The sequence below is a fragment of the Mustela putorius genome, unplaced genomic scaffold (assembly GCF_011764305.1).
Source record: "Mustela putorius furo isolate JIRA1106 unplaced genomic scaffold, ASM1176430v1.1 tig00001118_pilon_pilon_pilon, whole genome shotgun sequence".
Lineage (NCBI taxonomy): Eukaryota > Metazoa > Chordata > Mammalia > Carnivora > Mustelidae > Mustela > Mustela putorius.
Genome location: NW_025421577.1, coordinates 3,447,125 through 3,471,632, shown reverse-complemented (window position 1 = coordinate 3,471,632; position 24,508 = coordinate 3,447,125). Strand labels below are relative to the sequence as shown.

Genomic DNA, 24,508 nt, shown 5'->3' with positions numbered 1-24,508 from the left:
GTTGAGTTTTATTGACTTTCATAAATCTGGCTTTTTAAGTTCTTTCAGGCTATGGAGTTTTGTAAGAATTCTTACATATTTTAGGTGGTAATCTTTTTTTTTTTTTAAGATTTTTTTTTTTAAAGATTTTATTTATTTATTTGACAGAGAGAAATCACAAGTAGGCAGAGAGGCAGGCAGAGAGAGAGAGAGAGGAGGAAGCAGGCTCCCTGCTGAGCAGAGAGCCTGATGCGGGACTCAGATCCCAGGATCCCGAGATCATGACCTGAGCCGAAGGCAGCGGCTTAACCCACTGAGCCACCCAGGTGCCCTTAAGATTTTTTTATTTATTTGACCTTGAGACCATGACCCGAGGTGAAGGCAGAGGCTCAACCCACTGAGCCACCCAGGCGCCCCTTTAATCTTATTTTTATACATACAACAAATGTATTAAAAAATCCACAGATCTTAAGTGTAGAGCCCAGTGAATTACCACAAATCTAATGCCTGCATAACTAATACATAGGTCAGAGCAAACACTGGCAGCACTTCTAAAGCCTCCCTTGTGCTCCTCTCACAATCCCTACCTGTTACTACGCTGGTCATTCATTTGTGTGTAATCAGTGGCTTCAGTGGTAACATTAAGTAGTGAAATGATGAAGACCATCTGGCCCTCTATACCTAAAGTATTTGCTGTCTGGCTCTTTACAAGGAAGACTTTCCAGATCCTTGGATTAGTTTATTAAATTTATTAATGTTGCTGTCATTTGTGTTCTGTTTAAAATTAATTTTCCTACTGTAAGGCCAGATAGATAATCTCCTCTGTTATTTAAAAAAAATTTTTTTTTTTTTGCTTTCACATTTATGCCTGTTTTAATGGACTTGGTATTTACTTTTGTTTTTTTAGAAAATTTTTTTAAAGAATTTATTTATTTTTTTGACAGAGATCACAAGTAGGCAGAGAGGCAGGCAGAGAGAGTGGGGGGGGAAGTAGGCTCCCTGCTGAGCAGAGAGCCCAATATGGACCTCGAGCCCAAGGCAGAGGCTTAACCCGCTGAACCATGCAGGCACCCTGTTGAGAAATCTTTTTATCATTAGGGCATTACATCTTTCTCAGAACAAGTATAATTTATAGAAATTATAGAAGGCAGCTTTTTATCAAATACCAATGTTTAGCAGTGTTTTGTTTGCCAGAATATTATTGCAGTTGTAAAAACCATCTTCAGTTGCAAAAAGTAATCAAAAACCTTACTGGAGGGTGCTTAAGCGGTGCATCCTGTTAGGCGTCTGACTCTTGTTTTCTGCTCAGGTCATGGTGTTGAGGTGGTGAGATTGAGCCTCACATTGGGCTCTGTGCTTAGCGCAGAGTCTGCTTGAGATTTTTTCTCCCTCTCCCTCTGCCCCTCCTTCTTGTGTGCTCGCTTTCTCTAAAATAAATAAGTAAATCAAGGGGCGCCTGGGTGGCTCAGTGGGTTAAAGCCTCTACCTTCAGCTCTGGTCATGATCTCAGGGTCCTGGGATGGAGCCCTACATCAGGCTCTCTGCTCAGCAGGGAGCCTGCTTCCTCCTCTCTCTCTCTGCCTGCCTCTCTGCCTACTTGTGATCTCTCTTTGTCAAATAAATAAAATCTTTAAAAATAATAAAATAAGTAAATCTTAAAACACAAAAAACTCTGGATTTAATTTGATTTTGCCAATATCCTAAGAAGTCTTAAGCTAAACAATATTTTAAGCAGGAGAACATGAACTTTTAAATAGTTTGGTATACTGTTTCTGTGGTTATAAACATATCAACTGGTTTCTTTTATAGGAAATTTGATGAGTTTATCACATCAAGCATTACATAATCCAGGACAAGAGCTAATTACCTTCTAACTATAGTACTCTATGTAACAGTTGCAAATATCAAAGGTATTTACTGGTTAATAATTGCTACAAAATTTGAAACAAAATATGTTTACTAGATTGTTTTTCATATTGCAGCTGCTCCTTAAGGATTTCCTGTAAATAAAAGCTCCAAAGCAATTCATGTAGGGCTTAGTTTAGATCAGTACTTTTTCTCTCGTTATCACTACCCCCCCATGCCTCACCCCCCTGCAGTTGCACCATATTATTAAAAACATTAAGTGCCTGGGATGTATGCTTCAGAAAGACAATGATTGAATAATTTCAAATAACGTGGAGTTCTTCATGTAAAAAAGTTTTTTTTTAATTTTTTAATTTTTTATTAACATAAAATGTATTATTAGCCCCAGGGGTACAGGTCTGTGAATCACCAGGTTTACACACTTCACAGCACTCACCATAGCACATACCTTCCCCAGTGTCCGTAACCCAAACACCCTTTCCCTAACCGCCCCCCCTCCCCGGCAACCCTCAGTTTGTTTTGTGAGATTAAGAGTCTCTTACGGTTTGTTTCCCTCCCGATCGCATAAAAAAGATGTTTTGTAGTCACAATTACTTCAAAAAGTAATTATATCCAAATAACCTGGCATGTTATGCTTTAGCAATTAGAGAACCATAGTTTTGACACCTGGTGTTTACAAGTTATTCAAATGTGAAATGCTAAACGATGTGAACAGCTCTTCTGTCTTTGGAGTGCTGCAAAGTTCCAGGTTGACTTTATTTTTCAGATAACATCTTAAGCCCACTTTATAACATACTAAGTCATAAAGGACAAATCCAGGGAAGGTAATACCTTTCCTAAGTTACAAAACTGTAGCAAATTAGTACAGTACTCTTTAATACAATAAAATCCTTTGTTGTTGTTGGAGTTATGTATTACTTTAGTAATAATTTTCACTCCAGAAATGTCATTTAAGTACCAAACAAAACACTATGGTGTTTGGTTTTTTTTTTAAAGATTTTATTTATTTATTTGAGAGAGAATGAGTGAGAGGGAGCATGAGAGAGGTGAAGGTCAGAGGGAGAAGCAGACTCCCCGAGGAGCTGGGAGCCGGATGCGGGACTCGATCCTGGAAGTCTGGGATCATGACCTGAGCTGGAGGCAGTTGCTCAACCAACTGAGCCACCCAGGTGCCCCAAAACACTATGGTTTTTAATGGTGGTTTATAAAAGAGCAAGTTATTTTATACAAATCAACATCTTTTAAAACTGTAAAATTTTTCCTTTTTTTTAGAGATTTTACAGAGAGTGCGAACAAGTGTTCACACAAGCAGGGGGAAGAGGCAAAGGCAGAGGGAGAAGCAGACTCCCTGCTCAGTGGGGAACCTGATGTGGGGCTTGAACCAAGGACCCTGAGATCATGATCTGAGCCAAAGACTGATGCCTAACCAACTGAGCCACCTAGGTGCCCCTATAATTTCTCTCTCTCTTTTTTAAAGCTTTCCCTAATGCAAGCTCTTTAGGTTTACTGTAGCAAGATAATTATATGTATTTAGGTGGCTCAGCTTTGTTCTGGGGTTAGTCCAAAGCTGGGAAGAGTACTAATGCATGAAAAGCTTTACAGTTCTGCATTAAAGGAGATGTAATATGCCAATATGATTTTCTAGGTACTTTTCAGAAATTGCTAATTTTTTTTTAAAGATTTTATTTATTTATTTGACAGACAGAGATCACAGGTAGGCAGAGGGGCAGGCAGAGAGAGGGAGGAGGAAGCAGGCTCCCCGCTGAGCAGAGAGCCTGATGCAGGGCTCAATCCCAGGACTCTGAGGTCATGATCTGAGCTGAAGGCAGAGGCTTTAACCCACTGAGCCACCCAGGCGCCCCAGAAATTGCTAAATTTTCACATAACTACTAGAATCCTCAGGAATTAGATGGACATTTCAAACAATACTACTTTCAGATGATCCCTTTTATTTAGAAATCTGCCACCTCTTTGTTTTGATCAAAAATCATATAGCTTTTCTTCAGCTTATTAAAAAATATCCTACCTAAAATATATTTCTGATTTTTAAATAACAAGTATATTGCCAGCTTGCAGAGATGTGGGGAGTGGGTGTATCGTGTAACAGCTTTCATCCTCATTTCTCTTACAAACCCTGCCACTGCATTTGGTGTCTTCATGCTCCCTCTTGCTGAAGCTGCCAAGTCTTCAATCTCAGCATTTAATTGATGTATTACCCATTCCATTGTTTCTTGGCCTTTATTGGCATTTGAAGATACCATGCTTGCCGTCAGTCCTTCAAGGTAACTGCTAAGACTGACTCCTTCCACAGTGATCACAGCTTCTTGAGTCAAAATATTTTTTTCTGGGTCCTGAGGGTGTGGTTTGTGTATAAACTGCAGAAACCGTATTTGTAAGTGAAATATTAGTAGATTTAAGTTCCATCGTTTTCTCTGCAGGATCAAGTACAGAGTGTTCTTGCACAAATGTTTTAGTTTTTGCTGCAATATGAGATTTCACAATGGAAGGCAGCCCCTACTCTGTGCTGAGAAGTCTTTGGCTGTACAGCTTTCCAGAGTGATCTGTATGTCTGTCCAGTACATCACCTCCAACCACATTTGGGTCTTCCTGCGTTGCAGCTGTAATAGTTTCCAATGGATGGTCAAAGACGTGGTGTGAAGTCCAGATCTTCATGGTGCCGGCCACTTGCACAATGTCCCTGGTGTTCACTTTTATTCTTTCTTTTAAAGATTTATTTTATTTATCTGAGAGACAGAAAGAACATGAGTGAGAGGATGGAAGGAGGGGAAGAATCTCAAGCAGAACCACTGAGCACAGACCCCAATGTGGACCTGATTCCACAACCCCGAGATCATGACCTTAGCCGAAACCAGGAATCGGACGCCTAACCAGCTGCGCCACCCAGGCGCCCCTTATTTCTCATTTCTTACCACACCAAGGATGTCCCCTTCTCTTCCTTCTTATCTAAAGTTTTTCTTGTTTTCTTGAGTGTCTATTAAATTTTATTCAATGGTTTTGAACATCTATTGAAATTATCATATGATTTATCTCCTCTATTTTCTTAGTTGGTAAATTACATTAATTTTTAAATGTAAAACAAACTAGATATTCTTGAAACTGAGCTGGGCCATGGTATTCTTTCTATATATTCCTGGCTTTAGTTTGATAATACTTTGTTTTGGATTTTTATATTTGTGTCCCTCATGAGAAAGACAGACCAGTAAGTGTTTTGGTGTAGAGAGAGGGGAGGATATGTTCTTGTTACGATTTAGTATTTAATATCAGGAATATGTTGAATTTATAACATGAATTTGGAGTATTTCCTCTTGCTTTCTCTACAGGATGTTTTATTTTGTTGCTACTTCTTAGGTTTTTCATTCATATGTGAGGCCATCTGTGCCTGGAGTTGCCTTCATGGGAAGATTTCTTTCTTCCTGTCTCTCTTTTGTTAAGGAAGCTCTTTCCCAACTTGGGGCTTGAACTCACAACCTTGAGATTGAGAGTCACGTGTTCCATCAATTGAGCCAGCCAGGCACCCGCATGGGAAGAGTTTAAATTACAGATGCAATGCTCAAACACCTATAGTTGTATTTTCTTTAAGTGATTGGCTTTTCCGATATTTGGTGCCAAAAAAGATAAATGATTTCTTTCTCTTCTTGAAGAATCATTGCTCATTTCATTCTTTTAGCCCTCAGTGTTACCTTATCTGCTGTGAATTAAGCCACTTTAATTTTGCTTATATATTTTTTAAAGACTTTTTTTTATTCATTTGAGAGAGAAAGAGGAGCGGGGGAAGGGCAAAGGGAGAGGAAGAAGCAGACCCCACTGAGCAGGGAACCCAACATGGGGCTGGATCCCAGGACCCTGAGATCATGATCTGAGCCCAAGGCAGATGCTTAAGTGATTGAGTCACCCAGGTGCCCCTATTTTGCATATATATTTTTTGCAGTATATTTGATATTTGCCCTTTATTTTGTTTTCAAATTTTTTTGTTGTTGCAAATAATTGGTTTTGTTTTCAAATCAGTTATGTCACCCATTGGTAAGAAATTTAGGACATTCATATACCATCTTATAGTTTAGGTTTTTTGTTTTACAATCTTGTTTACAGTATATCCTAGTGTAACATCATTAATGTTTTGTGTGTTCTGTGTCATTTTAATTTTTGTCATACACTCAGTTTCTCGTTGCACTGCTGGTCAAATTTACTTTTCTTTTTTTTTTTTTTCCTAATTTGATAAATTGTTGGATTCTAGTTTTTATTATGAAGACATTACTGTTACAATAGTCTATATTTCTCTGTTAACACATCTTCGTTGAGTAATGTTTTATCATCAGGATCTTTTGATTGTCCATTTCTTCCCTTTCATCCAAACTAGAAAAGAATGTCAGAATGATACTACATTTCCACATCACTTCCAAATAAGTGCCTTGGTTTTGCTATTGTAGTTCAGAATCTTTTGTTTTAGTCTGTTGGTTTTATGAATAGTCTATCATCAGTTTTATGCCAGGAACTTAGTGTGTATTATAAGTTCCAAAAAGTATTTTTTTGTCTGTTAATTGAGGTAAGCTGTATATAACTTAAGTGTCAAGCTTGATGAATTTTTACGTGTGTGTGTGTGTATGTGTGCACACGCACGCACACACACCCCTGTGTAATTACTATCCAGTACCCCAGAAGTTTCTCTGGTACTTGAGGTTCATCTTACTTTGACATCTCTTATCATTGATTAGTGTTGCTTGTATGTCTGGCTTCCACTCAGTATCGTATATGTGAGATTCATCCATTTTGTCGAGTGTATCAGTTTTTCTTTTATCTTCCTTATGTATTCCACTATATAACCATACTGCAGTTTTATTTCTCCATTCTGTTGTTGGGCTTTTGGATTGTTTCCAGGTTTTGGCTAATAAATAAAACTGCTCTGAATATTTCTTATAGACACTTTGGTTGACAAAGGGTATATACCTAGGAGAGGAATTAATACAATAGCTTTAAATAGAAATTCCCTAATATTTTCCCAAGGTGTATGTACTTGTTTATCCTCCCACTGGCAAGGTATGAATGTTCCAGTTGTTTTCATATTTTTGCCAGTATCTCTATTTGGTATTTTCTGAGTTTTTCATTTCAGACATCCCAGTGTGTATGTCGTTGTGGTTATCATGTGAGAGTTAGGTTTGGGGTAGGTGGTAGATACTAAATGGGGCATGAAGGAGCTTCTCAGTTTCACTAATGTTTTATTTCTTGATCTAAATGCTAGTTTTATGCATGTGTTCACTGTGTGAAACTACATGGAGCCTTTGTACTCCAAGGTTCACTTTTGTGTTATTTTTATGTATATTCATACTTCAACAAATTTACAAAAATCACAGAGTTGACAGTGACAAATTGCTTATCTAAAGAAGTCTCAAGGATATCATTAAGCTAAAATCAGGAGTCAGAATAACGTTAATTTTTTCATATACAGAGGTCAGAATTCTTCAGCATGTTTCCTTCCTTTTGTTTTCTTAAGAGAGAAAGAGACTGCACACATAAGCACGTGCATGATTAGGGGATGGGCAGAGGGAAAGGGGAAAGAGAATCTCCAGTGGACTCCCCATTCAGCATGGAGCCTGATGCAGGGCTTGATCTCACGACCCTGAGATCATGACATCAGCCAAAATCAAGAGTCAGATGCTTAACAGACCCATCCACCCAGGCACCCCTAAATTGAACACTTGTATATTTCATCATTAAGTGTAATATTTGCTGTAGGTATATGTGAAAGTCCATTATCACAGAAGGGAAATTTCTTTTTAGTTTGCCACTAGTTGTTTTTTGTTTTGTTTTGTTTAATCATGGTTTTGTGTATATACTCAGATGATCATTTTATCATCTCTTAGTTTTTATAATTATTCATTCTTACTTTTATTTCCACCTTCAGAAAATTCCTTCATGGCCTGTTCTTCTGTTTTCCAGTTACAAAGTGATTTTTTCTCACCTTGCATTTTTTTTTAAGATTTTATTTATTTATTTGACAGATCACAAGTAGGCAGAGAGATAGGAGGAAGCAGGCTCCCCGCTGAGCAGAGAGCCCGATGTGGGACTCGATCCCAGGACCTGAGATCATGACCTGAGCTGAAGACAGAGGCTTTAACCCACTGAGCCACCCAGGCGCCTCTCACCTTGCATTCTTGATTATTTTCAGTCTCTTACTTCTCTGAGAGCTTTCTGATTCATTGTTGGTGATGTCAAATGCTACCAAATTATTAATGTTTGTCAAATCTTTATTTTCATTCTAGACCTACAATGTTATGTTTCACATTTAAAATGTGTCTTGTTAAAATACAGTGTCCAGTTTATTTTTTCCTTTCTTATTTTGTGATTCTTGTGTTTATGCAGCTGTTTGTGCATATATTCTGAAGAAACTTCTTTCTGCCGATGATTGGTGGCCATGTTCTATCACTCTCTGTCCGCTTATCAATTCCATATTTGTTTCACAGCTTATGCGGTAGTAGTTTTTCTAAGTGGTGGTTTTTGTCCTTTAGCTTTCCCTTTACTTTTTTGGGAGAATTGGTCTATAAATAAAAACCAAGTCACATAATTTTTATATACACTCAGATCTCTTCTCTGGCTTCCCTTTCTTTGAAACAGTGAGTCGTAAAGTACAGGCATGCACTCTAGATGACATCCCAAACAATCCAGTTGGTATCTTCTCTGTGTTCTACAGGTATTTCAAGTGTAACAGTTCTAAAATCTTCCCTTCTCATTTTCTACATGTCCTAATTATGGGCTCTAAATTGAAGACTTCAAACCTAGAATGTGTACTGCAGTGAAATAAAATATTAAGCTGTCTTTATTTTTTAAAGTTGAGGAAAAATAAAGCTTGTCACAAAATATATTGATAATTTATTTCCATAATTCATAAATACAAACGTGTAGTTCTCAGAAATACTCTCTAAGATTAGTGGTGATCACATATGTTGGAGACTTGGTGTGAAACTACTCTGTAATCCATTCCATGGCTTGCTTTTTTCATGGCCCTTTCTGTCCTCACAGCGCCAACTGTTTCTCAACATTTCCTGTGCTGTTTGCCCTCTGCTCATTTCCCAAATGTGCTAGAGGAGCCCTGCCTTCTTATGTACCATGGAGTTGTGTGAACAGCACAGCATTACTCTTTGTCCCATAGCTGTTCTTTAGTGAAGCTCAAAATAGAACTAATTTTCTTCCTTATTTATTTCAGTCTGTCTGCTGTGTACTCTCACCTTAGCGATTGTAACATACTACTGCGTGTTTTCTTATATTATTGCTACTTGAATCCAAGAACAATTTTAATAATCTTAGCATTTCTAAGAACTAGAATGGTTCCAGATACAGTGTGCGATTTGATCATTTTTTACATGAATAATACCTTAAGGCAATGGCATAGTATTTCCGTTATGGTTTCTCATCTTCCCTCAAAGTATAGAGCCAGATGTTTTGCAAACTATTTTGGTAATCCTGGTGAGGATTGGTTCCCATACGGCTTTTTCCATGTTACCCAATTCTGAACATTTCAGATTGAACAGGAATTCCAGGGATCAGTCTCGTTTAAGGATGTGACTGTGGGCTTCACCCAGGAAGAGTGGCAGCACCTGGATTCAGCTCAGAGGTCCCTGTATAGAGATGTAATGCTGGAGAACTACAGTAACCTTGTCTCACTGGGTAAGGTCTTTTTTTTTGTAATTCTAAGTAGCATGTTCTCATTCTTTTAACTGTGAAGCATATAGACACTGTAGAGTTGAATGGTTTTTAATACTGGAACTGAGGAATCAGTGTTGATTGATCTCTTTTGGGTACCAGGAAGATATTTGTGTTTACCTCTCCAGTGAAATGTTCAATAGCATCTTCATCGAGCAGCTCCGGAAGCTTGCTGCTCTTTCAGAGACCCTGCAGTCCAGGCCTTCTGGTCTGAATCCTGAACTGTTTTGCTTTGTCAGGGTATTGTGTTACCAAACCAGAAGTGATCTTCAGGCTAGAGCGAGGAGAGGAGCCATGGATACTGGAGGAAGAATTCCCAAGCCAGAGCTTCCCTGGTGAGTTAATGGACTCTGCACAGATGAACATCAGGGCGTTTAGTGTTTTCCCATGATTAACCCAGAGGTTGACAATTTCAAGAATATCTCTTTAGATGTCCTAATCCTGGGAACTGACTGGGAATACTGGTTTTTTAACCAAATCTCCAGAAACCACTCTTAAAAAAACATTTTTTGATTCACTTTTTGAGTATTTACCATTCTTACATCTTTCAAAAGACCAGTCTTTGCCTACCTTATTTTTACTGTTGTTTTTTTCATTCCTTTGTTTCCCAAAGCAGTTTCAGTTGCCTGCCTTACTGTCATCAGGCATTCTTTCATATGCTCGTTTTTTGACTCAAATAATTTTTGAGTAATTGCTATTATCTACGTGTCAATGAGCTTATACAAATAGCAGTAGCGGCCAACAAATACATGAAAAGATGGTCAGCATTACTAAACATCAGGGAAATGCAAATCGGAACCACACATCACACCATTTAGAATGGCTAGTACCGAGAAGAGATAACTAGTTCTGGGAAGGATGCAGAGAAAAAGGAATGCTTGTGCACTGCTGACTGTGATGTAAATTGGTTCAGCTACAATAGAAAACAGTATAGAGTTTCCTCAGAAAGTAAAATATAGAACTATCTTGTATGATCCAGTAGTTCTGCTTGGGAAGACACCCAGAGGAAATGAAAACAGGCTGTGAAAGAGAGAATGTGCATGCTGGTGTTTATCACAGTATGATTCACAATAGCTGGATATGGAAACGACCTTAGGTTCCTGTCAGTGGATGAATAACTAAATAAGATAGGTATGTGTGAGTAATAGAATACTGTTCAGCCATGAGAAAGGACATTCTGCCACTTGCAAAGCGGGTGAACCTTGAATGCTTTATGTCAAGTGAGATAAGTCTGACAGAAAGGCAAGTACTGCATGTTGTCACTTGTGTATGGAATCTAGAAAAACTGAATTTGTTATAAACATGAGTAATGTGGTGGTTACCCAGAGGAGAGGGAGAGAAAGAAGAGATGTTGTTTAAGTGTATAAAAGTGTAACGAGTAGTAAATAAGCCCTAGAGGGGTGCCTGGGTGGCTCAGTCATTAAGCATATGCCTTTGGCTGGGGTCATGATCCCAGCGTCCTGGAATTGAGCCCTCTATCGGGCTCTCTGCTCAGTGGGAAGCCTGCTTCTCCCTCTTCTACTTCCCCTGCTTGTGTTCCCTCTACTGCTGTGTCTCTGTCAAGTGAATGAATACCATTTTTAAAAAAATAAATAAATAAATAAGCCCTAGAGATGTTTTATATCATATAATGAATACAATATTTTGTTACAATAATTAAACTTACTGAGACACTAGAACTTAATTATTCTAATTACTAATAAGAAATGGTAATTATGTAATATAACAGGGTTGCTAATTATTGGTACGGTGGCAATTACACAGCATAAAAATGTATCAAATTAACAGATTGTACACTGAAAATTTATGCAGTTATATGTCAAATATAAATTTGAAAGGTGGCACTAAAATCATATACTTATGTGTATTAAAGCCCTGTAGTGGTAAAAATTATCCTAGAATTTCTTAGAGAATTTTAGAATCTTAGAATTTCTTCTTAGAAAGAGTTTTAGGGAAAACCTTAAGGAGATCACCATCAAAGCAGACTTTGTGGGGCTCCTGGGTGGCTCAGTGGGTTAAAGCCTCTGCCTTCGGTTCAGGTCATGATCTCAGGGTCCTGGGATCAAGTCCCGCATCTGGTTCTCTGCTCAGTGGGGAGCCTGCTTCCTCCTCTCACTCCGCCTGCCTCTCTGCCTACTTGTGATCTCTCTCTCTCTGTCAAATAAATAAATAAAATCTTTTTTTGAGGATCCTGCCTCTTCACAGCAGGGATAATAGCAGCTATTAAGCCAATGAGGAGGAATGTGTTTGGTATTTCTTGGGAAATAGCAAAAATAGTCACAATGGCCAAGGGGAATGTTTGATGGGAAGTGGTGCAGGAAATGGTATCAGGCAGCTGTGGTCCAAAAAGATGAATATCATAAGTCTTACTGAAGTTTTTAATTTTATTCTTACTAGTGTATTTTGGGAAACAAACGATGTCTGATTTATGTTTATAAGATCTTTCTCACCTCTGTAGAGAAAATGTTGGAAAGAACGTAAGCACTTAAGAGAGTTCACTAGAGGACCCTTTTAAGTTTTCCTGAAGGGTGATTATGGTCATTTAGTCAAAATTAGAGAGGAATGGAGATAATGAGAAGAGGCTGGATTTTCTCTGTATTTGTAATAACTGAAGAATTAACATTTGTATTGGGGCGCCTGGGTGGCTCAGTTGGTTAAGTGTTTGCCTGTGGCTCAAGTCATGATCCCAGGGTCCTGGGATCAAGCCCTGCTTTGGGCTCCCTGTTAAGTGGGGAGCTTCTTACTCTTCTTCTCCCTCTGCCTCTCTCCCCCTGCTTATGTTCTCTCTGTCTCAAATAAATAAAAAACATCTTTAGAAAGAAAAAAAAAGAACTAAAAAGGGAAGAGATGATGGCACTTGAAGTATTTAAAGGAATAATGATGAAAACTTTCCAAATTTGACAAAAAAGATATTCATACCATTGGCACGTCATGATTAAATTTCTGAAACCAAAAGAGAAAAAATTATGAGCGAAGAGAGAAACCACTCATTTCCTTTGGAAATGATAGTGAATTTGTCATCTGAAACCATGGAGGCTAGAAGGCAATAATACATTTTTTTCCCCAAGTACTGAAAGAAAAGAACTTTCAAACAAAGCAGAACTGTGGCTTGTGAAAATACATTCATGAAAGAAGGATAACTGAAGGTATCCTACAAAGGAAAAAAAATAGAAAATGTTGTTAGCAAACTTACCTCTTAAAAATGGCTAGAGGAAGTTCTTTAAATAGAAAGGAAATAACACAAGAAACCGTGGGGCTTCAAAAAAGAAAGAACATTGGAAGTGGCAAAAAATAAGGGTAACTATAATGGAGTTTCCATCTAAGGAGTTTCTGAAATCATATTTGATTGTTGAAGCAAAATTTAGAATACTATGATTTGATACTCTGCATGTGGAGGATGTGATGTATTTTCAAAATAGAATACAGGAATTTAATTGGAATTAAAGTGTTATATTTCCTTGAAGTGGTAAAATGTTGTTCCAGGAAGACTGTAATAAATTATATATGTACATTTTACCTAGAAATGGATTTGGAATACTTAGAACAACCACTAAAAAAACAACACAAGGTGGTAAACTTAGAAATACTGTAAGTAAATGAAGACAGAATCTTTAAGAAGATGTTCAAGTAACCAATAAGAAAGTCAATTAGGAACAGATGAATGAGAAACTGAGAAAACAATAGAAAAATAAAACAGCAGACTTAAACGTTGACATAGCAATGTCTACTGTAAATGTAAATGTAAAAAGCAATACCGTAAATTGGTGTCCAAACACACCAATTCAGGGCGCCCGAGTGGCTCAGTTGGTTAAGCGACTGCCTTTGGCTCAGGTCGTGATCCTGGAGTACTGGGATGGAGTCCCACATCGGATTCCCGGCTCCATGGGGAGTCTGCTTCTCCCTCTGACCTTCTCCTCTCAAATAAATAAATAAAAATCTTTTAAAAAAAAATTTAAAAACACACTAATCAGGTACAGACTGGCAGACTGGATAAAACAAAAAACAAAAGGCAGAAATATGTTATCTACAAAGAAATTCATTTCAAATACAACATAGTGAGGTTGATGGGAAATAGAAAAAGATACACTGGGGTACCTGGGTGGCTCAGTCATTAAGCGTCTGCCTTCAGCTCAGGTCATAATCCCAGGATCCTGGGATCCAGCCCTGCATCAGGCTCCTTGTTTGGCGGGAAGCCTGCTTCTCCCTCTCTCACTCCCCCTGCTTGTGTTCCCTCTCTCTGTGTCTTTCCTTGTCAAATTAATAAATAAAATCTTTTTAAAAAATGAGAAAGAAAAAGATACACTATGCAAACATTAATGAAAAAAAAACAAGACTGACTCCATTAATATCAGATAAAGTAGTCTTGAGAGCAAAGGAAATTATTGGAGAAAAAGCAGTGATCCAAAATGTGACCCCACCAAACTACAGAAAGAACCTCACAGTACACAAATCAAAACTGATTGAGCTGAAAGGGGAAATAAACAAATTTTTAATTATATTTGGGGAATTCAGCACCTTACTCTCAGCAATTGGTAGAACTTTCAGACAGCAGATATAAATTAATGGCAGATGTAGAAGAACTGAATGGTACCATCAACCAGTGGGATTGAATGAACATTTGTAGATAGTACCTAAAAGCAGCAGGATATGCATTCTTCTCAAGTGCCTGTGGAGCATCAGTAAGATGCAACATATCCTAGGCCATAAACAAACCTTAGTAAATTTAGCAGAACCAAAATTGTGCTATGTTCTCTTAGCACAAGGAAATCAAACTGTGAATCAGTAATGGAAAGGCAGTAGAGGGCACCTGGGTGGCTCAGTGGGTTAAAGCCTTTGCCTTCGGCTGGGGCATGATCCCAGGGTACTGGGATGGAACCTGGATTCAGGCTCTCTGCTCAGCGGGGAGCCTGCTTCCCTTCCTCTCTCTCTCTGCCTACTTGTGATCTCTATCTGTCAAATAAATAAATAAAATATTTTTTAAAAAGGCAATAGAAAAATACCTAAACACTTCAGGATTAAACAAGACACATGTAAGTAAAGCATGAATGAAAGACAGCCCAGAGGAAAATTTAAAAAATAACATACAGAAATGTCAGGTATCAGTCTCACTGGAGTTCCCTATATCTCCCTATGTGTGATGAGTTGTATTTCTCTTGATACTTGTTTTCTTTTTTGTGATTCTTTTTTAGTATTTTTACTATGATGCATCTTGGCATTTATCTCTGTTTATCTCACATGGAGTTTATCTTCTTGAATTTGCATATTACTCTTCACTTAAATTTGCAGGATTTTGCCCTCATTCTTTTGAATGATTTTTCTCCTCTCACTCTTCCTTCTGTTCTTTTGATATTCCCATTATGAATATGTTGGTGCAGGTAGCACTTTTTTTCATTTGTTTGAGGCTTTCTTCGGTTTTATTTATTCTTATTTCTTTTGTGTAAATGATATCTATTGATGTATCTTCAAGTTTACTAATTCGTCTTCTATAAGCTTGAATCAATGAATTTATAAATCCTCTCTAACGAATTTACAGTGCAGGTATTATACTTTCAAATTGAGAATTTTTGATTCTTTCTTTTCAGTTTGTTGATGTTCTCTATGTGATGAGGGTGCCATCATTACCTTCCTATACTTCCTTGGACATGGTTGCCTTTTGGGGTGTTTGTTTGTAAAAGCTGCTTTCAGAAGTGCTAAGTCCGATATTTGGACTCTTTCAAGGGCAGTTAGTTGCGAAATTTTCCTTTTTGTCTTGTGAATCACAAGACAAATCTTTTTTCTTTCTTTCTTTCTTTTTTTTTTTTTTTTTGAACAAAAGGGATATTTTAGATATTTTGTACCTAGCCTTATACTGATTCCTTCTTTCTCTGAAAGGGCCTGTTGTTATTTTTCCTTGCTTATTTATTTTTTTAATGACTGGATTGGATTATTTGAAGTCCTTTCCTTCCACAGTGTACATCTCTAATGACTCTTGTCAGAGGGCTCTGCCTTGGGGGTGCCCAGTGTTACTAGGATGACAGAAAAGTTTTTCAAAGTGTTAGAAAGGAAAACCTGATGGAACTTGAATGAGAAAAAGATGCACAGTTATAGTCTGTTTCAACATCTCTCTCTGGATAAATAGAAGAACACTGAGTAAACAAATTGACTTAATTGACATTCATATAATATACCCCACCCCCACACACAAATAAACTGTGAAATACACATTCTTTTCAGGAACACATGAATGTAAACCAAGGTAGATTGCATTCTAAGATCTAAAACAAATCTCAATTAATTTAAAAGGAGTCAAGTCATATAAAATATTTTTTCTTACCAGAGTAGAGTTAGATCTAGTCAAATTAAAAATCAATAACAGAAAGAGCTGTAAAATTCCTAAATAGTTAGAAAATTAATGGCACACTTTTACATAACTTGAAGGTTCAGAGAAGAATTTGAAGGGTAAATTAGAAACTATTTGAGCTGAATGTTCATGAAAACAGAATTAGTAGGAAATCAACATATAGGAAATTTTTATATTAGAAATGAAGTATGTGTATAGTATTTCATTGATTTCATTATTTTCCTTATGATCTTTATTACTTACTTCTCTTATTGCTTTTGGGTTTATTTCTTACTTCTCTTACTGCTTTTGGGTTTAATTTTCTCTTTTCTAGGGTTTATCCTCTATAGAGAATATAATTCTACATATATGCATATAATTTTATTTTAAAAATTTTTATCTATTTTGCAGACTACCTTCTTTAGCAGGGGCCTTCCTTGTGATCCATTTCTTCTTTTTTTAGTTTTATTGTCATTTTTTCTGCTCTGTCATCATGCCTTTTTCAATGCTATTTATTAAAATTCCAGTGAAGTCTCTTTTCTCTTTGGGCTCTCTGTCAGTCTGCCTGGACTACTATAACAAAACACCACAGACTGGGTGACTTAAATAACAGAATTTTGTTTTCTCACACTTCTGGAGTTTGTAAAGCCAAGGTGAAGGTGCCAGCAGGGTTGGTTTCTGGTGAGCCATATCTCTTCAGCTTGCAGACAGCACCCTCTTGCTGTAGCCTCACGTCACTTTTTTGTGTGTGTGTGTGCACATGGTGGGAGCAAGGAAGTTGGTGTCTCCAACTTCTAATAAGGATGCTGTTCCTATCAGATTAGCCCTACACCCTGATGACCTAATTCAACCTTAATTGCATCCTTAAAGGCACTGTCTCCAGATACAATCACATTGGGAATTAGGGCTACAGCATATGAATTTGGGAGAGGGGCAATTCAGTTCATATCTGGCTCCTTGTAATTTAAGTCTATTCCAAGGTCACATTGTCCTTTTTGCAATATTATTCCTCACCTAGATCACTAAGCGTTGTGTCCTTAGTTCCCATATACTCTTGGAGTTCCCTGAGTGGTCCCTGAGTTCCCTGAGTGGTCTGAATTGTCATGTATCAGAACTGACATGTCATCTCAGCATTGCCCCACTCATAGTGGGACTTCCCCTTTCTGGGAATGATTCTATTTACATTTAATTATCTCTGAGTTCCCTCTCTCTTCTTTATGTGTGGTTGCTATAGTATGTACCTGACTCTTTCAATGGATGTGGGTTCATTATCAGTTTCTTCTGTATTTAAATGTTTCTTTTCTTAGTGGTGATTTGAATTTAGTAGTACTTTATATCTCCTAGTTATGCCAAAGTCGTGGGTTGTTGTAGATAATTTTATTTGCTCTCCTTATATTGATCCATACATTTGTTTAGAGGGGAGATGGAGACATTCAGATTTTAACAGGTGCTGTTATTTTTTAGACATCAGAATGCAGATGTACACATTGTAATAGCCAGTTTCTGCTCCTTTTTTGCACTGTGCAAGACTTTTGTTTCTTGTTTTCATTTCTGTTTTTTCATATCAAATTCAAGAATAGAAAAAAAATTATGTGCTTAAAATTATTTTCTTCTCTGGAGACTAAAAAAGAAATCCAAGTCAGCTATAACAAAGGGCATTTGTATATATATTGGATTCTATAAAAAATGTGTTAATATGGGCGCCTGGCTGGCTCAGTGGGTTAAGCCGCTGCCTTCAGCTCAGGTCATGATCTCAGGATCCTGGGATTGAGTCCCGAGTCGGGCTCTCTGCTCAGCAGGGAGCCTGCTTCCTCCTCTCACTCTGCCTGCCTCTCTCCCTACTTGTGATCTCTCTCTGTCAAATAAATAAATAAAATCTTTTAAAAAAATGTGTTAATATTTCTATGTAAGATTAATTTTTCTTATTTTTAGAAATCTGGAAAACTGATCATAAGAAAGAAAGAAGCCACAGAAACCAGCCTAAACATGTGTGGGAAGTTGCATTCATCAATAATAAAACACTAACTAAAGAACAAGGTAATGTAGTAGAAAAACCACTTAACTTGGACACAAAGTCTTTTCCTTCCAGAAGAACCCTCTGTCAGTGGGACTCATGTGGAGTGAATTTCAGCTGTATTTCAGAATTGTTTATCGATAAGAAAAACTATTTAGGAAAAAAGACTGATGAATTTAATGCCTGTGGGAAATTGCTACTCAGTATTAAACATGAGAAAACTCATACTAGAGAGAAAAGTGAATTTTTTAAAAATGGTAAAACGTTGAGTCATGATGAGGACCCTATTCATCCTGAGAAGATTCAAATGTTAGAGCAAAATTTTGATTATAATACTTATCAAGAAACCTTCCTTGAAAAGGCAATATTTAGTACATACAAGAGAGAGATTGCAGAAGGTAATGACTGTGAATGTAATGAATATGGGAGAACCTTCTTTGATAACTCCTTCTTAGTCCATCAGATAAATCCCTCAGAGGAAAATCACTGTGGATTTAGTGGTTGTGGAAAATCCTTATGTATAAAATCTACCCTTTTGAAACATCATGGGGCACATATGAAACACTATGAATGTAATCAAAGTGGGAATGATTTCGGGAGGAATTTATGCCTTTCACAACTTCAGAAACCTCATAAAGGAGAAAAACACTTTGAATGTAATGAATGTGGGAAAGCATTTTGGGAGAAATCCCACCTCACTTGACATCAGAGGATACACACAGGAGAGAAATGCTTTCAGTGTAATGAATGTGGAAAAACTTTTTGGGAGAAGTCAAACCTCACTAAATATCAGAGGTCACACACAGGAGAGAAACCCTATGTGTGCAGTGAATGTGGGAAAGCCTTCAGCCACAAGTCAGCCCTCACGTTACACCAGAGAACACATACAGGTGAGAAACCCTATCAGTGTAATGCATGTGGGAAAACTTTTTATCAGAAGTCAGACCTCACTAAACACCAGAGAACACACACAGGACTGAAACCCTATGAATGCTATGAATGCGGGAAATCCTTCTGTATGGATTCATACCTTACAGTGCATCAGAGAACTCATACAGGTGAAAAACCCTTTGAATGTCCTGACTGTGGGAAATCTTTCTGTCAGAAGTCACATCTTACACAACATCCGAGAACTCACATAGGGGATAAACCCTACGAATGTAATGCATTGGGAAAACAGTCTACCACAAGTCAGTTCTCACCCAGCATCAGATAATTCATACAGGGTTGAAACCTTATGAATGTTCTGAATGTGGGAAAACCTTCTGCTTGAAGTCTGACCTCACAGTACATCAGAGGACTCACACAGGGGAGAAGCCTTTTGCATGTCCTGAATGTAGGAAATTCTTCAGCCATAAGTCTACTCTCTCTCAAAATTATAGGACACATACAGGGGAGAAACCCTTTGAATGTCACGAATGTGGGAAAATCTTCTATAATAAATCATACCTAACTAAACATAATAGAACACACACAGGGGAGAAGCCCTATTAATGTAACGAATGTGGGAAAACCTGTCAGAAGTCTCAGCTCACACAGAACTAGAGAATTCACATAGGTGAGAAACCTTATGAATGTAATGAATGTGGAAAGGCTTTCTGTCATAAGTCCACCTTAATTGTCCACCAGAGAACTCATACAGAAGAAAAGCCCTATAAATGTAATGAATGTGGGAAATCTTTCTGTGTGAAGTCAGGACTTATTTTACATCACAGAAAACACACAGGGGAGAAACCCTATGAATGTAATGAATGTGGGAAATCCTTCAGTCACAAATCATCCCTCACAGTACATCACAGGGCTCACACAGGAGAGAAATCTTGTCAGTGTAATGAATGTGGGAAAATCTTTTACCGCAAGTCAGACCTTGCTAAACATCAGAGATCACACACAGGGGAGAAGCCCTATGAATGTAACACATGTGGAAAAACCTTTTCTCAGAAGTCAAACCTCATTGTACATCAGAGAACACACACAGGAGAAAAATCTTAACAATTGAAGTGGATGTTAGGAGTGTCAAGCTGCACTTCAGCAGCCATTATACAAGAATTCACATTGGCAGAAGCTCTGTTGACATCCTGAATGTTCGGGAACCTTCTTCCACACAAACTGGCCTTATTTTACTCCAAAGTAGACTGCAACAAATGCAGGACAGTCTTGTTAAGTAACATTCCATTGAATGTCACCAAGGAAATACTGGTATAAAACATTACAGATTTTTTTATTTTGTAAAAGTATCTTTGTTTTCTTTTTTAGCAAAAATACAAACTAGGTTATGTCAGAATTTATATTAAAGAGAAACCTTTCAATTTGAGGTATATAGCTTGAAGATTATTTTTAGAAGTAATACAACATTAGAAGTTGAGTTTTGGGTTTTGATGCCGTATTTATCTTTGGGAAACATAACATTGTAATTTATAGAAGTATATTGTGCCATGTAAAGCTTTAAAAACAAGCAAATAAAAAAAAAGTAAAATGAAAAAATAGACTTAAAAGAAGTTGGAGTCGTACATAGAATTCTCACATGCCCTCCAGCAAGCTTCCTCTGTTGCTGTCTTCCACAGCCATGGTATATTGTCAGGCACAGGGAGTTGATGGTACCACAGTACTAAGTCACATACAGTCCTTATCCCCACTTCAGTTTTTACATGCAGTTTGTGTGTACGTGTAGTTCCGTGAAATTTTATCACTTAATAGTTTGAGTAACCATCAACATAGCTTACAAAATCGAAATGGAATCTGGAGTTTCTGTTGCATTAGGATTACAAAGGATTCACGATTTCATCACGAGAAGTTCCCTCGTGTTAATCATACTGCAGCCCTCATTCTGACAATCATGTGAATATGAAGCTTTTTAAAAGCAGAAATAAACTGAGTAACTAGGGCCACAGCCTTTAATCCTTATGTGAAGTGTCCCTCAAGTGTGCAGGATTTGCCTATCCACATACAGTACCTTATATAAACTATATGTGCTTCATCTGCATCATGCAACTTAATCTGGTTGTGAACACAGAACAGACACTCCTAATTTGGCAGTTGTTACCATATCAGGCACATCGCCATGTGTGTAAGGGCTGAGCAGTTTGTAAAAGGAGGCCCACAGAGCTCACTTGTAACCCTTTAGAATGTATAAATCAAAATAGCAATGTGGCAAATAGAATGTATTCAGTACAGAGGGATATCTAGTTCCTAGTCTCATTTTCCCCATTCATTCATGGTTCATGTCAAACCAGGAGGTGCCTCAAATGTACATATGTGAGTCCTCTAGTTTTCAGCCCAAATTTTATACAAACCCTCTGCAAGTAGCTGCCCTCTAAGGCTGAGGCCGATGTAGCCAGAGACAGATCTGAGCCCTTGGAGATTTTTGGCACTGTGAGAAGGTGGGTTGAGACTGGAGCGGGTGGCACTGGAGTGGGGCATTTATTGACTAACAGGGTATAAAGGTGGTATAATAAATTACACCATCAGTGAGATTACACAAATGAGGTTACAGAAACAAATGATCTTAACTTGCACAAAGAGTCTAAGCTTACATCTTAGGAAACTAGGAAAAGGAGCTGATTAAATCCAGCATAAACAAAACAAAAGAAATAATACTTCAAGCAGAAGTCAGTAGAACCAAAAGTTAGTTATTTGAAATGGTCAATGAAACTGATAAACATCTTTGCTAAATTATCTAAGAAAAAGAGAAGAAACAAGGTGCTGACAATAGAATGAGGGAAAGCCATAACAACTGAGTCCATGGATATTAAAAGGATACTAATACTATGGGCTGCTCTCTGTCCACATATTTCACAACCTAGATGAAATGAAATAGACCAGTTCCTTGAAAGACACAATCTGCCCAAACTCACAGATCTAACTAGGCATAAAGCTGTTAAAGAAATTGAGTTAATACTTGATCTTCCAAATCAGAGAGTGTCAGGCCCAAATTGTGTTCATTAGTGAATTCTACCAAACACTTCAGGAAGAAGTGATACCATTTCTCTACAATTTCTTCCAAAAAGTAAAAGCAGAACTACTTCTTAACTCCTTCTGTGAGGCCAGCATTGCTGTAGTAGCAAAACGAGGTGGACATTACAAGAAAAGGAAACTGCAGACAGAACTCTGTGTCTTGGAACATAGATGCAGAAATCTTCAAGAAATTATTAGCAATTTGAATCCAACAGTATATATTTTCACATCATGACTGAGTGGGGTTTATTCCAGGTATGCAGTCCTGGTTCAGCATTTGATAATCACTTCATGTAACCCATCACATCAACAGGCAAAAGAAGAAATTACCATATGATCATACCAATAGGTGCAGAAAAGCATTTCACAAAATCTTAACCCACATTCACAATAAGATATCTCAGCATACTAGGAATACAGGGAATTTCTTTAACTCGGTAAGACACGTCTGCAACAGCCCTATAGCTAACATTGTACTTAATGGTAAGAATAAATGCTTTCCCAGTAAGATAAGGAGGAAGGGGGCCCCTTTGACCTCTCTTTTTCAGCCTCCTTCTGGAAGTCTTTGCTAACACAGTATGACAAAGAAAATAAACTTGGATTTGGAAGGAAGAGATAATAAAACTGTCTATATTCACACATGACATGATTCTGTAGATAGAAAATTCCAAGGAATACCAATAGAATACCTTGACACTGGTAAGCAATTATAACAAGGTTACAAGGTACAGTGATTGAGTGAATGGTAAAAAGAAATGAGCTTTCAGGAACAGAAGGCATGGAGGAAACTTACTTAAATGTTGCCAAATGAAAAGAGCCAATCTGAAAAGGCTTTACACTTTGGTTTCCATCTATAGTGCATTCTGATAACAGCGGAAGCGTATGGAGACAGTAAAAAGATGAGTGATAGCCAGGGGTTCGGGGCAAGGCAGGGAAGGTTGAATAGGTGGATTGTAGAGGATTTTTAAGACAGTGAAACAATTCTGTAGGATATTATAATAGTAGATACATGTCATTTATTTGTCAAAACCCATGAAGTGTAAAACACAAAGGGTAAACTGTGGACTTCAGTTAGTAATAATGTATCAATATTGGCTCATTAGTTGTAACAAATGTACCACACTAATGCAAAATTGGAATAAGGGGACTGTAGCAGTGGGTAGAAGTGAAGGAGGTATATAGGAACTCTGTACTTCCTGCTCAATTTTTTTGTAACTCTAAAAGTACTCTAAAAAATAAAGTGTATTAAACAACGCTGCCTGCATTTAGCAGTGTAGATGAATCTGTGAAGCTGCTTTCCTCTATACTTAAAAAATTAAGAACTCACATTATTCAGGGCAGGAGCCTTCCCTCTTTCCTCTGCTACTCCTTCCCCTGCTGCCATTGTGCACACATCTGATGCCCGATGGTGTTGAGGTGCACATTTATGGTATCCTGTGGCTCAGTTGGTGATAAGAAAAGAGATCCCTTCCAAATCACCAGAGAAAGTAGCTCAAATGCTCTTCTGATGCAAAACCTTTAGCTAGTGAACCTGAGGTCTGCTCAGCACTGCTGTTTTATCACTACTCCAAGGGTCTAGCCTTGGAATTATGGAGCTTAATGGCTTTGACCCGGCCTATGGACAAATGACCTTACTGTTTGTGAACCCTGACCCCCGGGAGATTGACTGGCATTCCCTGGAGGAAGCGACAACTGCCAAAGAGGCCGACTGCTAGGCTCTGGTGCTTTGCTTTCTGACCACCCAGGTCCGTGCTACAGGTGACGAAAATAGAAACCTGTGACTACATGGCTAGAAATCCAAAATACTCTGAGGGAATTTGTACAGAGAGAAAAGAGAGAAGATGATGAGCATGGTAAAAAAAAAGAGACAACCATAGAGAAGATGATCCGTCATCCACTGAGTAATGGGCCAAGCACACTCCTGCTGCTCCAGTCTTCTCCCTGTGCCTGTGTTGGAAAGAAATTCTCATCCTCTGTTTAGAGGGGAAAACAATCATTCTGTGCCTCAGCAAAGGGGATTATTCGAATGCAACTTAAGCCCAGGATCTTTAATCTGTAAGAAGCGACTATTACCATGGAGCAGACCCATGGCCTTGAAGATCCTGACTGGAGGATCTCTGGGGAAGGAAATTTGTAAATTTGATCAGAGTAAAGAAAAAAACCCTGAGGTCTATCTAGTGACAACAAAAAGGAAAGATGCAGCAAGAAAAAATGAGGGGGTGCCTGGGTCGCTCAGTGGGTTAAAGCCTCTGCTTCAGACACAGGTCATGATCCCAGGATCCTGGGATCAAGCCCCACGTCAGGCTCCCTGCTCAGCAGGGGGCCTGCTTCCCCTGCCCCCCTCTCTGTCTACTTGTGATCTCTCTCTGTCAAATAAATAAATCTTAAAAAAAAAAAAAGAAAGAAAGAATGAGGAAGGGGGAGTGTCTTGGATACAGGAAGAGGTGACCACAAAATGATGGAAATGAAGGTCCACAGATTGACCCAACTGGGGGAACATACTTAATTTATACAACAAAGACAACAGTACCTCTACTATTTAGTTTCTGAAATGACTTAAATATCTGCTGAAATGCACCATTGGCAAATTTCCGTGGCCTTAAAACAGGGCTCAGATTACGGCTGTATCTGGGCATTCCACTCAATTTAATCATGTTACT

The 24,508-nt window shown here is 38.0% G+C and overlaps 1 protein-coding gene and 1 pseudogene across 1 annotated transcript in view; one reads left to right on the top strand and one right to left on the bottom strand.

The window, feature by feature from the left end:
- LOC123386995 (zinc finger protein 33B-like) overlaps positions 1–24,071 on the top strand; it is a 28,756-nt gene extending 4,685 nt beyond the window's left edge. Inside the window, 5 exon segments of the mRNA XM_045087364.1 lie at positions 9,381–9,525; positions 9,801–9,896; positions 17,813–19,060; positions 19,063–19,880; positions 19,883–24,071. Of these exon segments, the coding sequence (XP_044943299.1) occupies positions 9,381–9,525; positions 9,801–9,896; positions 17,813–19,060; positions 19,063–19,880; positions 19,883–20,062 (2,487 nt within the window). The 3' untranslated portion in view covers positions 20,063–24,071.
- On the bottom strand, positions 3,798–4,518 carry LOC101670120 (annotated as a pseudogene).
- Positions 24,072–24,508: the final 437 nt, after the last annotated feature.